Source organism: Saimiri boliviensis, chromosome 9 (assembly GCF_048565385.1).
Source record: "Saimiri boliviensis isolate mSaiBol1 chromosome 9, mSaiBol1.pri, whole genome shotgun sequence".
Lineage (NCBI taxonomy): Eukaryota > Metazoa > Chordata > Mammalia > Primates > Cebidae > Saimiri > Saimiri boliviensis.
Genome location: NC_133457.1, coordinates 3,809,102 through 3,825,251, shown reverse-complemented (window position 1 = coordinate 3,825,251; position 16,150 = coordinate 3,809,102). Strand labels below are relative to the sequence as shown.

The following is a 16,150-nucleotide window of genomic DNA, read 5'->3' as shown; positions in this document are numbered from 1 at the left end:
TAGTTTTGTGCTACTGTAACTTACAGTGTACTTACATGAAAGGAGCTGAGATATTACCTTTAAGTGTTATGGCATTTAAGATTTCACGGGATCCTTTATGGCATTTAAGATTTCACGGGATAAAAAGTATACATCAATGTACACTCCAATTACAAGCTTGTATTTAATGATCTTGTTACATACTTCTTTCAGAATTTGGAATAGTGTTATTCACAGCAGATAATTGCAATGCTTTGTAGTTTCACTTCTGCCTGACTTCCAACTAAGTACCTCTTTATGTCTGTTATTATATGAATCATTCATACTTTAATTATGTAAACTTACCTATACACCTTTTTTGTATGTGTGTGCATGTCTTAATAATTCATATAGCTCCTTTGCTTATTTATTTAATACAACTGCAGTGGAAAGATCATTAAAATTATAATACTTCCTTTGTCATCACTTATGGCTTATCTTGTTTCTTTGTTAATAGATACTCCTTACTACTGAGTTACTTTCAATTTTTTAATTGACAAATTATAATTGTATATATTTATGAGGTTCAATCTGATTTATCGATACATATAATGATTAGGTCAGGGTATTTAGCATATCTATCATTTTATGAATTTATCATTTCTTTATAATAAGAACATTCAAAAGCCTCTTTTTGGGCTATTTTATAATACATTATACCTTATGGTTAACCATCATCATCCTATTGTACAATAGAACATCAGAACTTATTTCTCCTGTCTAGTCATAACCTTGTACCATTTGAGCAATTTGTGTGTGTGTGTGTGTGTATAATTATATAATCTCTATATATACACACACATGCATATATATATAGAGAGAGCGAAAGAGAAATACATATATATATATATGTGTATATATATATATATATATATAGAGAGAGAGAGAGAGAGAGAGAGAGAGAGAGAGAGAGAGAAGTAAGAGAGAGAGTGTGTGTGTGAAAGATTCTCACTCTATCACTCAGGCTGGAGTGCAGTGGTGTGATCATAGCTCACTGCAGCCTCAATCTTCTGGACTTAAGCAATTCTCCCACCTTAGTCTCTTGAGTAGCTATACTACAGGCACACACCATCATCCCCAGCTAATTTTTGTATTGTTTGTATAGACAGGCTTTTGCTATGTTGACCAGGGTGGTCTTGAACTTTTGAGCTTAAGTGATCCTCCCGCCTCAACCTCCCGAAGCGTTGGGATTACAGGTATGATTTACTGTGTTTAGTCTGAGAAATAATTGAGAAGTACAGTAGTCTTCCCTAATCCACACATTTGCTTTCCACAATTTGTTATTAATGATCACTGTGGGCCAAGAGTATTAAATGGAAAATTTTAGAAACAATTAAAAATTGTAAAATTGTGCCTCATTCTGAGTGGCATGATGAGATCTCATTCCATCCTGCCCACAATGTGAATCATCCTCTCTTCAGTTTATCCACATTGTAGAATGCCCGTTAGTCACTTAGGATCCATCTCAGTTATCAGAGGGACTTTCATGGTATTTCAGTGCATGTGTTCAACTCTTTTGTTTTGTTTTGTTTTGTTTTGTTTTTTTAGGGGGAGCTATTTACTTAAAGAATCATTTCTTCCCAGCACTTTGGGAGGCTGAGGCGGGTGGATCACGAGGTCAGGAGATCGAGACCATCCTGGTCAACACGGTGAAACCCCGTCTCTACTTAAAATACAAAAAATCAGCTGGGCATGGTGGCGCGTGCCTGTAATCCCAGCTACTCAGGAGGCTGAGGCAGGAGAATTGCCTGAACCCAGGAGGCGGAGGTTGCGGTGAGCCGAGATCGCGCCATTGCACTCCAGTCTGGGTAACAAGAGCGAAACTCCGTCTCAAAAAAAAAAAAAAAAAAAAAAAAAAAAAAAATCATTTCTTTTTCTTTTTCTTTTTTTTTTTATAATAAGAAAAAGAATAAAGAAGAGGAAGAAAGAGAAAGAGGAAGAGGGAGAGAGGATGGGGGTATTGCTTTATTGCCCGGGCTAGAATGCAGTCTAAATATGGGTATGCCTATAATTGTCCTTAATAATGGAGACAAAAAAGAAAATGAGGGAAGAGAATAACAAACAAGGAGCCAACCAACATTTCGTTTAAACTTCTAAGTTGATATGATGTAGTACTGATAAGAGTGTATATTTCGTGTATTTAAAGTGGAGAGTTCTATAAATGTTAATTACATTTCCTTGTTCCAGATCTGAGTTCAAGTCCTGGATATCGTTGTTAATTTTCTGTCTCATTGATCTGTCTAATATTAATGTTGAAGTCTCCCACTATTATTGTGTGGGAGTCTAAGTCTCTTTATTAGTCTCGTATGTCTGAGTATTCCTGTATTGGATGCGTATAGATTTAGGATCTTTAGCTCTTCTTGTTGTTGCGTTGATCCTTTTATCATTATATAATGTCCTTCTTTGCTTCTTTTGATCTTTGTTGCTTTAATGACTATTTTATCAAAGGCAAAACTTGTAACTTCTGCTTTTTATTTATTTATTTTAGCTCTCTGTTTGGTTGATAAATCTTTCTCCATCCCTTGTTTTGAGTCTTTGTGTATCCTTGAATGTGAGATGGGTCTGGATGCAGCATACTGATGGGTTTTAGTTTTTTAATCAAATTGCCTGTCAACTCAGACTGCATTCAGGAAGAATTTCCACATATGAATTAAGCAAAAGGGAGGAGAAGGTTTCTAGGCATGTACAAAACTCACCAGGTATGTTTAAAAAAATGTCCTGGAAGAAATTTTCCTGGCATGCACAAAGGCCCAGAAAGGAGAAAGAAATAATATGTGTGTGCATGACACTTCATTAGTATTGCAACTGGTTCAGTTATACTAAATGAGTATTTATGGTACTTTCTGTGAAGTTACAAACTTTGGACCTTTCCGGTGTTTATATTTTTATGTTTTTTGGTTATTGTTTAAGAATAGGACTTCTCTGTGCCACTTTCATTGTAATTTACCGCATGCTATAATTCAGCTCATAGCTAATGGGTGCTTTATAACTGTTATTGACTAATTTTAGTGCTTGGGGCAGGTCTGTAAATATATTTTCAAGTTTGTCATAATGAGTGAGGATTGATATGTATGTTGGTCCTTTTAAGAGGAAGTAAGAATGTGATGATTACAGTGTTTTATTGGCAAACATTCAGTTTCAGGTTACTCTTGGTAAAGTACGTAAATATATATATATATATATATATATATATATATATATCACAGAATGCAATTGCTCTAGGCAAAGGGTTATTTATTCTGGAACAAACCACAACCCACATTTTAAATCAGAGGCTTCTGGCATTATAAAGATAGAATGGGTTTTCAATAGTCCAGCTCTCTCATATTACAGATGAAGAAACTGAGACCCAGAGAGGTAATAAATGAAAGAGACAACTCTCAATTGTGATAAGATTTTTAAAATGTCATGTTTGGCTTTATTTCTAATACTTTTGAGAAAAACTTCTGTAGCTGTTTGCCATTTCTCTTCTTTACATAACGTATATAATCAATTAGTGCATTAGTAAACTACCATATATAGTATTAATATAAATATTTTTTTCAAATTGTAAAGCAAAGACCTGTAAAGAAAGAAGCTTGAGGCTGGGCGCGGTGGCTCAAGCCTGTAATCCCAGCACTTTGGGAGGCCGAGGCGGGTGGATCACGAGGTCAAGAGATCGAGACCATCCTGGTCAACATGGTGAAACCCCGTCTCTACTAAAAATACAAAAAATGAGCTGGGCATGGTGGCACGTGCCTGTAATCCCAGCTACTCAGGAGGCTGAGGCAGGAGAATTGCCTGAACCCAGGAGGCGGAGGTTGCGGTGAGCCGAGATCGCGCCATTGCACTCCAGCCTGGGTAACAAGAGCGAAACTCCGTCTCAAAAAAAAAAAAAAAAAAGGAGCTTGAGCTTCATATACATATATATGTATAACTATAGCCAATATATATATTAATTGCAGTTAGACTAATAAAAATATGTTTTTATATATTATATGTTTGATATGTAATACATATTATAATCAATATATTATACAATACATAATTTGTAAAATAACAAATATACATATAAATATATATTTATTTATTTACTGGTCTAATGTCAGCCAAAGTTAAGGAATTCTAGAGGGAAGAAAGTGGAGATTGTTATTTATTCTAGGTGCCTTATGGGGGACAAAACTTAAATAAATTACCTTAATTTTGTGTATCTTTCTCACATACAAATGAATATTTAAAGATACATCTCCAATTTGTTGCTCTTGTTTGCTGAAAATTATTTTTGTGGAGGCACAACAGTTAATCTAAGTTAATATTCACCATGTTTCTATTAAAAAGGCAATGCAAATATCACAAGTCTCCTTTTACAGATGAGGACCTTGAGGCACTTCAGGATTAGGTTTTTTTAATGTCTCTCAGTTAATAGGCAGCATAACTGATGTTAGTACATGATCTGGGACATCAGTCCTCCAGTTCAGCATGCTTTGCACTCATCAGAAGAACAGAGGAGGGAGAGAAGGAAGAAGAAGAAGGAAAAGGAAGAGGAAATTTAGAAATTTGTTTTGTTTATTGTTCATTATTCACAGTGTTTAGCACAGTCATACATTGTTGTTTTCAGTCTTCATACTAATTATACATACTTCATATATACCAGAGATTATTCCATTTTACAGTTTAGGAAACTGAGTCTCAAAGAAGTTATATTTTTATAGTCACGCAGTAAGTGTTAGAGATACTCTAAAACCTGTCTTTGCTGATAGTCACACAGCAAGTATTAGAGATACTCCAAAACACTGCTGCACTCCCGCGGTTTTAAAAAAATAAATTTTGCATAAAATACTTTAAATTTTATTTCTTTAGGAAAAGTAGATTAGAAACACTCAAAAACAAAGAAACCAAATTCTGGCCGTGAAGCATGGTGTACTGGTAACATCAGTGCTCTTTTAGGGGAAAATATAAATACGTTTCTGGACTAAAGTGAAAGCAGAGAATTAAAAATTAATATCAAAACCGAAACAAAGCAATGTTTTGTGAAATAGACTTTAATAGCCACACAGTGGATCAAAAGGTATGATCTCACTTCATAGTAAAACAGGTCCTGCAAGCCCAGGTACCTCAGGAAGCAGAATGGTAATTATTCACAGAAGAAAGCCGGCAGTATACTGTTACAATACTACAGTTGAAAGTCAGAAGGTCACAAAGCTAGCAGGGTAAGTGACCCGACTTGAAACTGCTTGGCCCTCTTTAAAAAGAAATAATAAAATGGGAGAGAATGAAGCAAGTTTACCTAACACTTCTTTGCAAGGTAAGTACCAACAGCCTATGAAATGTTCCCAATCAGAAACTTAAGTAGCGTTGATTACAAAGTGTGTGTTTGTGTGTGTGCACACACGCGTCCCTGCATATGTGTGTTCAGGTGCCTTAGCCCTGTTTTAAAGACCTGTGTGTGTGTGTGTGGGTGAGAAAAGAGGTGGAGATTGTTGAATCAGAGGAAGCATGTTTTCTCGGTTGTTTACAAAGGCTCAGGCAACCTAGAATCACAAATTTGGGGGAAGGTATGGAGAGCTTTATCCTTAATGCCCAGTATAATTTTGAAGAAATGGTATAACCAACTTCCAGTGCGTTTTCACACTGGACCTTTTCCAACATTAGCAGAGTCTTGATTTTTGTCTCTACCTGTGGAATGTTTATTGGTAATTAAGTTTAATATATCTGGGGTTTACCAGCTAAGTTTCCTTGTATTTAATATAACTACTTTTTTTAAAGGTAGAAAACGGGGGGTCAGGGGAGAGCCTATCAGTTAGGAGGGTGTGGTTTATTTTGCAGGTGTTACTTAATCGGATACCTTTGTCCTTTGAAAGGATTGACTTTGTTGACATTGGCTGCACTAGGTATCTCTGGTTAGAGGCTTGTTGACAGAAATAGATTCAAATTCAAGGTGGCTCACATTTCACATTTTTGATTAAGAAAAGTTCTTTCTTAAAGAAAGAAAAGAAAGTAGATATTGTGCCTAATGCATATTTGTTATAGACTTCTAGAATACCGTGAGATGGTATAGACCTGCATGGTCCTAAAAATACGTCACCTGTTTTATAGTTAAAACACTGTATTTTTCTTTCTTTTCATCTGTCTTTTATCTGTGTAGCCTGCTTGAGAATCCCAGAATCATTTTCTTAATCTCTGCATATTTCCTAAAAATCTTTCTTGAAATATTGTGTAAAAGGCTACTATAAAGCATTTTTAATTTAAAAGATTAATTTTAAAAGTGACATAATAAATTATATAAAAGAAAAACAATAAGATAAAAGGCTCATTTAGCCTAATGAAGATAATTTATTTGTATATGTCTTATGGACAAATGGTATCATATACAAGATTATAACATAGTCCTTATTTGTCTCTGATATATTTTCCTTGGAAAGGTGTACAGGAAGCATCTAGGTTCTTCCAGTTGTTCACATGATAATGGTTTTACGTAAAATGCATATTACTGTTTAGCAACCACCTAAATAGCCTATCCTAGGTTGTGTGGGTGCATTACCTGTATTCAGAATCCAAATAAACTAAGGAGTAACCAGGCCTCTTTCCACTTTGCTCATTATCCCTCTTTGTGTTACGATCAAGGGTAATATTTTTTAATTGAATCCCAGATTGTGTATAGATTTTGTTTTTGCCTCTTATTCTCTGGCACTTTCATGTATGTTTCTGGTAATGTATATGTTTCACTGTGCAAGGGAAGCCTTCCCTTTCCCCTATCCATATATATGTATAAAAATACAATTACTTTCAGAATTATTAATTAGAAAACCATACACAAAATTCAACAGAAGTCCTATAGTAAATAATTTGGTGTGCTTTAAGTTCAAGAACAATGTGCCTAATCTGCAAGTCTTTTGTAGTTGGGGAGCACTTGCAAATCAGTTGTATTCTAGGGTGTTTTCCTTTGTATACTCGGAGAACTTTTTAATAAAAAATGCATTCTCTTCTCCTCTTATTGGTGTTTAAATATATCCTTGGTAGGTCTACAAATATTTCAGATCTATTTTCTTAGAGTATTGATATGCTTCCCTACCAGTTACATTTGCATCAAGAGTCTTAAGATTCTTAAGTGAGATTTAAAAAGAACTGAAGGTAGTTAGTTGTTGGTTTCATTTCTGGATTTCTTTACATTTAAAGGCAACGCGGTGCCTTAACATTATTCTGTGTGTGATACCCTGTCCAATATTTGAAATTGAGTTTCGGAATGACCCAGCTGAATGAAAATGTTATTTTCTTTTGTTTTGTTTTGTTCTTTTTTGTGTTTTTTTGAGATGGAGTCTCTATCTGTAGCCCAGGCTGGAGTGCAGTGGCATGATCTCGGCTCCCTTATACCTCCCGGGTCCCGGTTCAAGCAATTCTCCTACCTCAGCCCCCCAAGTAGGTGGGATTACAGGCACAAGCCACCATGCCCAGCTACTTTTTGTATTTTTTAGTAGAGATGGGGTTTTACCATGTTGGCCAGTCTGGTCTTCAACTCCTGAACTCATGATCTGCCCACCTCAGCCTCCCAAAGTGCTGGGATTACAGGTGTGAGCCACCACTCCTGGCTGAAAATGTCATTTTCTAATGTTTAATTTCACCTTTGACTTAATGGCATTTATAAAAATTCTAAGTTTTTTTCACATAATACTGATTGTCAGTTCCACTTACAATTGGATGTTCTTTAGCAGAAATATTAAAATAATATGTTTTGTATGTTAAACATGTGGGTAACATACATGTTTTGACTTCAAGGATAATACATTATCATGTGGATATCATTGGAACTCCATCGTGTGCTTTGAATAATGATTTTCTAAGGCCATGCATCTAGATTTTCTAGATTCACTGAATGATCTCTAGTTAAAATTTGAAAGGCTTAGCCTTAGCCATTGTCAATGATTATTCATTGTAGTCCCATTTTCTGTACATCTCTGACCTAATCATACTCCCAGAGAGCTAGTTACATGTGCCGTGGTTAGTGGAGCCAATATGCCATCAACATTTAATGTTTCTGGTAGTACGGATAACCCATATTTTTCCTGAATAAAAGTGAAGTTATTCCAAGGTTATGTTGAGCTATGTGAACAGATTTTAATTATATTTTCAAACATAAAAGCAATCTTTTCCTATCAGTTCCAATGACAAGGTAATCCCAGCAGAGAACTATGTAAAGATATCATACATGAAGGTTCATAATGTTCACGAGATTCATAAAATAAATTATTTAGGGTAGGATAGAATGCTAGAATTTTTTCCCTAAACTTTGCAAATATGAATAAAGTTGTACAAATAATATGGCATAAGGAATAGGGCTAAGAGCTTTCTAAGCATTGTTATTTGGGAAGGAAAGGATCGTTTTTCTTGCATAATGTCTGCAAACTCACACACACCGCTAAGTGGCACTCTGTCACTCTGTCAGTCTGTAACAGGAGTCCAGGGATACGGCTGGGAGATGGGAGGGTGACAGCTCCCTTCCTGGAAGGGAACTACCTGGAATATGCCTTAGGCTAAAGTTTCTTCAGAGACCACCCTTGAACATATTAGGGCTTCTTACTTCTTCTCTGCCAGGAAGGATATCCTCCCCCTCCTCCCAGGATTCTTATTAGCAGGTAGGGTATGTCCTCCATGCAGCAAAGCACCTCACCCGCTGAGCTCCTCCTACCTCAGGAATCCAGTTCTCATGAGCTTTTAACATATTCTTTCTCTCCCTTTCATCTTTAGTCAAAATATATTCAGGACCACCTTCCTCTTTGTAAAGAATATGACATTGTAATTGGCCTTTGAGATTAATGGAATAAAAAGTATTTCTGAGTTTAATGCTGGGACAATCTTGTAAGAGGAGGCATCTTTGAGTTAAGCCTCTCCTGGGCTGTTCAATACACCTGACGCTCCTGCTGCCTACCAGCTGCTTGGATGTTTTGAGCATTTCTAATAATAGCTCTTCTACCTACCTCAGTTCTTCTTTGTTCTCTAGCTCTAGGAAACCCCCACTCTAAAGGCTACAAAACAGTAGAACTCTGGGGAAAATGTTCTAAGTACAGAAGAGTTGGCTGGGCCCTGAGGGGTGCACAGCTACCTCTAGATAGCAATCAGCAGGAAGAGAGAACTCTTCAACCCACTGAAGGAGAATTTGGCTGTCAGAGTTAGGAAAAAATAATCTACAGAAAATTAACATTTTCAAGCTAGAGGATAGCTTTGAGAGTCTCAAGTCCAGTGTTTTTAAAGTGACAGAGATCCTATGAAGCTAGGAATATTGTTTTTGGTTTCACAGAAGCCATTACCAGAACTCCTGTCTCTAGTCTGCTGCCCAAAAGCTGCAGTTTTACAGAAGAATTTGGTGCATTACTTTCTATAGTAATTTACCTGTCATATTTCTAATGGTGAAAGCAGTCTTATTAATGTTTTCCATATTGGCATGTGTTAGTTTCTATATGTATGGTCTTGAAAGCATTGTTGAGTATTCAGTGAGGTTATTATGAAACCTGTCCATCCAGGCTTGGGTTTTCTCTTCACTAAACAAAAGTTACATAAGCTTTTCAGACATTTAGTTAATTTTCTTTCTTTCTTTTTTTGACAATTGTTATTTAGTCTTTATTTCATAAGCATAAACTTAACTCTGCAATCCAGCTAGGCATGGTAAGGGAACAAGGAAAACATGGAACTGAAAGGGAACTCCAGCAAGAGCACAAATTTTCATTACGACTAGGAGAAGTCGGCTTGTAAGTTCGTAGGCACTTGTATGGAATATTTTTCATAATAGAGTCATTGTTTAGAAATGGTACTAATTCTATTTAAAATAAGTAAAAGAAGAAAAAAAAAGAACTCTAGGCAGAAGGAACCTTAGTGTCTGTACTTCCAAGCTGCAGCCTAAGGGAAGTAGTGCTTTATACTCCAACCTGTTACACTGGTTTGGTGTGCATGTTTTCTTTCTGTGGTGGGAAAAACTTCTCTGTATTCATCATCATAAACCATGCCTGTGAGTGCCTTGAAATCTCTCTGATGCCACAAAGAGGACTAACCAGTTTGTGACTCTTCCTTCCCAGCCTATAGAACTAATTTAATAGCATTTTCAGTTAACAGAAGTGCAAGGAGCTCTGTTGGACCTGTGTTTCATGAGGAAGGCTTTCACTAGCCCTCAGTGATAGGTTCAAACACTTGAAGACCCGAAGAATTTCAGAGTTGACATTGAGATTTTGAGGTAACAGGGTATCTTGGAGTTCAAACGTCCAGAGTCTTTACTGGGAAAGTCTTGTAATCTCAGAACAAGATCAAGCAAATTTGGAGCAAATAAAGTTGCTGAAAATGTCAAGGCATGAAATCCCAGGTGAGTCTGACCTAAATGAGTGAGTTGGGAAATTAAGCATGTGAAGATGGTTTGGGTACTTTTTCCAGGTACAAGAGAGAGCCTTTGGAGCAGGCAAAAGAGATTAGGAAATGAAATCTTAAGTAAAATATAATAGTTAATGAAATCAACATAATTGAGCTTAGGAGCATTTTTTTTTTTTTGTCTTTCTAAATGGCAATAGAATCTTTACCTAATTAGAAATAAGATGGTAAGCAATGTACTTGAGTAGAACATGAGATAAGTTGGTTAATGACATGGTACTTAGTTAAAATCGGCTGCTGAAGGAAAAGCCGATTCTCAAACACTTTGAAATAGAGAGTTTGTTTCTGGACTTGTAGATGGTCTGAAAGGCACAGTTTAATCCCTTTTGATGTAAATAATATTTTATGGTACTTAAATTGTTTCAAAGGGAAATATTTTACATTTCAATTAAAGTCACTGTAAAATCTTCTTGAATAAAAGATGATAACATACCTCCAGGATGACTTGATGGTTTAAACATTATTAATGATGCAATGAAAACTTTTTCATCTTTTTAAAACTTTGACTCTGTCTTTGAATTTTTTTTTCTTAAAGGGAACAATTGAACAAAAGATGCAGTAATAATCTGAAGATTGAAAATATAAACATAATTGTTACTTTATATACTAGTCTCTGGATTTTGGAAGGAGTTTTAAAAAAATTACCTAATTGGGTGGGACAATAAGCCAACTTTCTTTGTATTATAGTTTTTTGGGGGAGGACTATTAACCAAACATGTATTTGGTTTATTATTAGAAAGTATTAGACTTGATACATAAGTGATGGGATAACAGGTGACTGCAAAGATTGCAAAGAAAATGTTATTAGGATGATAGTACACAAAAGGGCATTGAGCTTGAGTTGATCCCTTGTGATTCTAATTACACTTCAGAAAAAATAGCTGTAAATAGTTTTATTTGACAATGCTGTTTTTTGCTCTGCTGATAGATATGTTTAACCATCTGCCTAGTTGAACACTTTGGAAGGCTCTTTCATAAATGCTTTCTATAATTTATACTGAAAAGTAATTTACCTGTGTCTTTAAACTCATGGTTAGTATAATGCAGGTTGTATATTGTGTACTTAAAAAAAGTTATAAAATCCTAATGACTAAAAAAGTCAAAAGAGAAATACTTTGAAAAGTCAACTGCTAAATTTAATGCAGTTTATAATGAACATGCAAAAGGTGAGCATGTACGCTTGTTAAACGATACAATCAACTTTGCCATGTGACTTGAAACTTCAGTGAAAGATTCATTTTGAGATATGATTAAACTGTTGAAATTCATTCTATCTCTTGATATCTTTGTTCCCTCAAAATTAAGCTCCTTTGAAAGCAGGTCATGAGAAGAAGAGAGGAATGAAGGATTATTCTACTTTATCTTCCTCTTTATTTATGACCTTCACTGTAATCATAGACCAGTCTATCTTTCATTAAACTATTGATAAATATTGAAAAATTTTTCCATCACATCCACATTTCTTGGAGGATGCTTTCAGAGATGGAGAAATACAATGCCTCAAAAGGTAGATGTTGCTTCCATTCTTGCTGATTTTTGTTATTATTATAACACAGGGGTTGAAATAAGAAATTATAGAGGAATCTAGATTTATAGAGAGTTTCATAGAGGAGGTAGGATTTGAACTTTCCCTGGCAGTTTTGATAAATTAGAATAAGTGGCCAGAAGGAAAAAAAAGCCTTTGCTGGTCAAAAGAATAGCAGAGACAAAGCATGGAAATTTATGTATTTATTTGCTTTATTTTTGCTATTTATGTATTTACTTGCTTTATTTTCTCCTCTCTTTAGAAACAGAGAATTTTTCAAAATTCTCTACTTTGCAATCAATAAATAAGTTAACAGAATAGGAATAAGGTTAAGACAATATAATAGTTAAAATTTGTACACAAAATGTATGCCAGAACATGCTGAAAAACTATCAAATAGGTCATAGATTTTATTTCCAGCTTCCTAGGAGCCAAAAGAAAATAATAAATTGTTTTTCACATTTATAGTGTTCAAATTTTATAGAAATGTACCAGTCATTCAACAGATGCATGAATTTCTTGATAGACATGATGACAGAAATTGAAATCATTTCTATAGATGATAAAGACAGACCTAACTAGAAGAGAGCATTTGTATTAGAAAACACTGAGCATTGAAATCAAAAGAATTATAGGGAGAAGGAAAATAGCATTATATAACTCATCTAAGAATATTTACATAGATGATTTTCTTTTGAGCTCCTAAAGCTTGTATATGCACCATGCTGCCATGTTTTTGTCAGAAAAACATTTCTGCAGAAAAAATTTCAAACCTATAGTAAATCTGATAATAGAAAGAAAAATAGGATAATTAAAAATATAGATTGCATAAGATCTATGCATTTACATGATTTAAATATTTACACTGTTAAAACTTCAGAATAAAAATAGATTCTTTTGAAAATTAAGCTTCTATATATACCTTATAAGCCTACTCAAGTGTCTGTCCCAGAGTTCCTACTGAATTTTATATAGGTGTTTTGCATTCATTTTGGTTAATGAAAGGTTCAGTGCAGTCACTATGGCAGATTTAGGGAAGAGAACAGAGAATAAGAATAAAGAAGAGCATATGGGCATTGATAATAACGACTTTATAACCTTCAGATGCAATGAAGTCATGACATTGCCCAAAAGTCATTTTTTATAGAGGTGCATAGGAATTTGGAGATAAAAGACAAATATGTAGTAAGAAAATATTCATGTGTTTATTCTTGATTCTGATTTCTGACCAGTTTTAGGATTATATTTTATATATTTCCCAGTTTTAATATATTTATATATTTGTATATTTGACCTATACGAATTTCTTTGGTGCATCATTTTATTTTCTATATTTCTATAAAATACTTAGCAATTACTAAATTACATGTGTCAAAATATCTTGTGTTGCTTAGTGACGTAATCTGCAATAACATTGGTATGTAGGTAACAGAATGTTCTGGAAAAGGAGTCTATGTGAGATGCGTTTAACTAAATTGATTACTTAATAAATAGCTTATCTTTATAATCACGAAAATAAAAAAAGGGGAAAGTACTAGTAAATTGGGTACTAATTTACGACAGAAACTTGCTAAGCTTATTTGATCTCACAGTGTTGACCTTCTTTCTTCCAAGAAGTGCAGCAAGCTGATCCCCTCTTAACTCCCGCATGTTTTGGTTGTTTCTGCTGAACTTCCTATATTATGTTCCTTCTTGTCATTCAGTTATCACATTAAATATCATCTCCAGCCTCCAGAATGAAACTAGCCAGTCTCTGTCTTAATATGTGATTTTTAATTCTTTTAATATACCACCATAAGCCATTTTTTTGGTATATTTGTTTATTGCCTATTTCACTGCAATAAAATGTTCTCTTCCTGAGATGAAAGGCCATAGCTGGCTTGTTTATTGCTGTATTTCCAGTGTGTAGATCCATAGCTAACATATACTATGTTCTCACAAGTTTAATATGCTCAGAAAAAAACAAGCATAAAATGCACCATCGTATTCCTATGTGTCTATGCAATTTACATTTATTCTAACGTGAAAATTAGTTGAGCATAAAGTAGCAGCATTTAACATGATCAGTACAAAACGAAATAAAACAAGAAGCTTTAACTAAAATAACCACTAGCAAATAAAAATTGTCTCAAATTGAAACAGATCTTTTTTCAAGAAGAATAATAGTTGACATAGAGTCTCTTTATGAGATTGGAAGGAGTGCATTGTTATTCAAAATTAGATAATTTGTTCCTCCTCATTTTCTCTAGTTCTGTGTTACAGTGGCTCTGGTTGGATTGCCGAGATGAGCTCTCAGATAATCTAAGAATGAAAAAGCAGGCAGCTAATCTAACAAATGAAACAGAGCAGCAGAATTTAAGGAGACAAGCTCGTGAAAGAGTCAAAGGGTTGGTTCTTGTTGGTAACGGGAGGCTAATTTGAGAGGATTCAGACACGATGCTAAGGTACTAAATTTGATGGATAGCTGTGCATCTAATATAATTACATCTAGATAAATTGTGAGGGGTAAAATAGGTTATTTTGGAAGAAGGAGAAATGTAATGCGTTTACCTTGGGATAAATTGCATTTGTGATAACAGTGGAGTATCTAAATACTAATGTATTCATTTAGTGTGATTTATTTTACATGATTGTGTTAGATAATGGAGGATATAGCTCCTGCCTTTGATGAATTCTCAGTTCTTTAGGAAATATAGCGATATGCTTATTTATATTTGTATATATTAGGCATATGCTTCTTGGATAATTACGAAAATTAAAAACATAAATATGCCAAACACATGGAGCAGTTCATGGCACATAGTTTACACTTCATATTACTGTTACCACAATCATCACCACCACAATTTTAATTTTAAACCTCATCCTAATTGTTATCTATCATCATAGTGATGAAAAGCTGAATTAATGTGATTATGGTGGGATTTGAAAAAAAAATTGGGGAGACACTTGAAACTAAATCGGTGTTTGCTTGCGTTGAATGAGGAAGGAGGAAGAGATTGTGGAAACTTAATTTCTTGCTTGGATGACAGAGAGAATAGGATCCTTAACCGATTTAGAGAATGTTGGCTGGAGAACCGTTTAGGGAATAGGAATATAATGAGACTCCTTTAAAGCAATCATTCTAAACTGTAATTGTATATTTTGGTGAAAATGTCTAGGACTTAAATTATAAAATTGAGACTAGACCTTAGGAGAGAGAAAACTAGGATGGAAATAACGCTTTAGAACTTATTAAGGCATAAATGGTCTGTGACATTGTGAATAGGTGAGATTATACAAAGATGGTTGGTAGAGGAAGAAGATAAGAAGAATGATGGAGTGTAAAGTCTGAGCAGAAATAAAAGAAACTGAGATGAGTCCATGGGAGAGAGAGAAGACGAAGATGACAGAGTTTTCAGAGGAATTCATGGTGGGAATTTCTGTGTAAATGAGTGAGAAGCATTAAAGGAAAGAACAGTCAAATAGCAAGGATTTGGTGAGTTAAGCCTGGAACTAAGGTGATAAATGAGAAAGAATACAACTGGAGAATCACTGGGAATAAGGTGAAAGGAGAAGATGAAATTATAGAGTATCACTTTAAGAAGCTGAAAACAGTAGAAATGTTATCATAATTCCCTGGGAAATGACCATACTTTGGAAGTGGGAGAAAGGAGAGTTGGAAAAAAGAGGTAGTTATACCACAGCAGTTCTTTGAGATAAATATAATTTTCCCTTTTCACAAATGGAAAGTGAATTTCAGCAAAGGAAAGAATGAAAGTACTCAAATAAAAGGGGCATGTCTGAAGATGATGAGGACTTAGATTACTAGAGTAACTTTAAAGAGCAGAAATGCAGATTTACCTTTCTGGAAAGAAAAGTAGGTGAGTGAGTGTAATGACAAATTTGCTGGATTACAGAGAGTGGGTAATGAGCTCTTGCAAGAAGGATCTTTCAAGGAAAGGAGGAGTTTATATGGCTAAGAGTTAAGGTGGAGCTGTATATGGAGTATTGAATCCGTGAAAGAAAAATTAAAAGATTGGCTAGCCGCAGCTGCGGTGAAGTTAGACAAGAAATAGTGTCTGAATGTGGGAAGGCAACAGGAAAAAAAAAAAAATACACTTTGAGAGGCTAAGGCAGTGGATCACCTGAGGTCAGGAGTTTCAGACCAGCCTATGCTAACATGGTGAAACCCTGACTCCACTAAAAATACAAAATTAGCTGGGCGTGGTGGCTCGTGCC

The 16,150-nt window shown here is 34.9% G+C and overlaps 1 protein-coding gene across 6 annotated transcripts in view; it reads left to right on the top strand.

Annotated features, from left to right (window-relative positions):
* NAALADL2 (N-acetylated alpha-linked acidic dipeptidase like 2) overlaps positions 1 to 16,150 on the top strand; it is a 1,288,446-nt gene that overhangs the window by 351,609 nt on the left and 920,687 nt on the right. Inside the window, exon 1 of one of the 6 annotated variants that reach the window (XM_003925115.4) lies at positions 3,241 to 5,302. The exons of the other annotated variants lie outside the window; for them this stretch is intronic. Coding sequence (XP_003925164.4) covers positions 5,260 to 5,302 — 43 coding nt within the window. The 5' untranslated portion in view covers positions 3,241 to 5,259. Of the gene's footprint in view, positions 1 to 3,240; positions 5,303 to 16,150 lie in introns of those variants that run through there. 6 annotated transcript variants of the gene reach the window in all.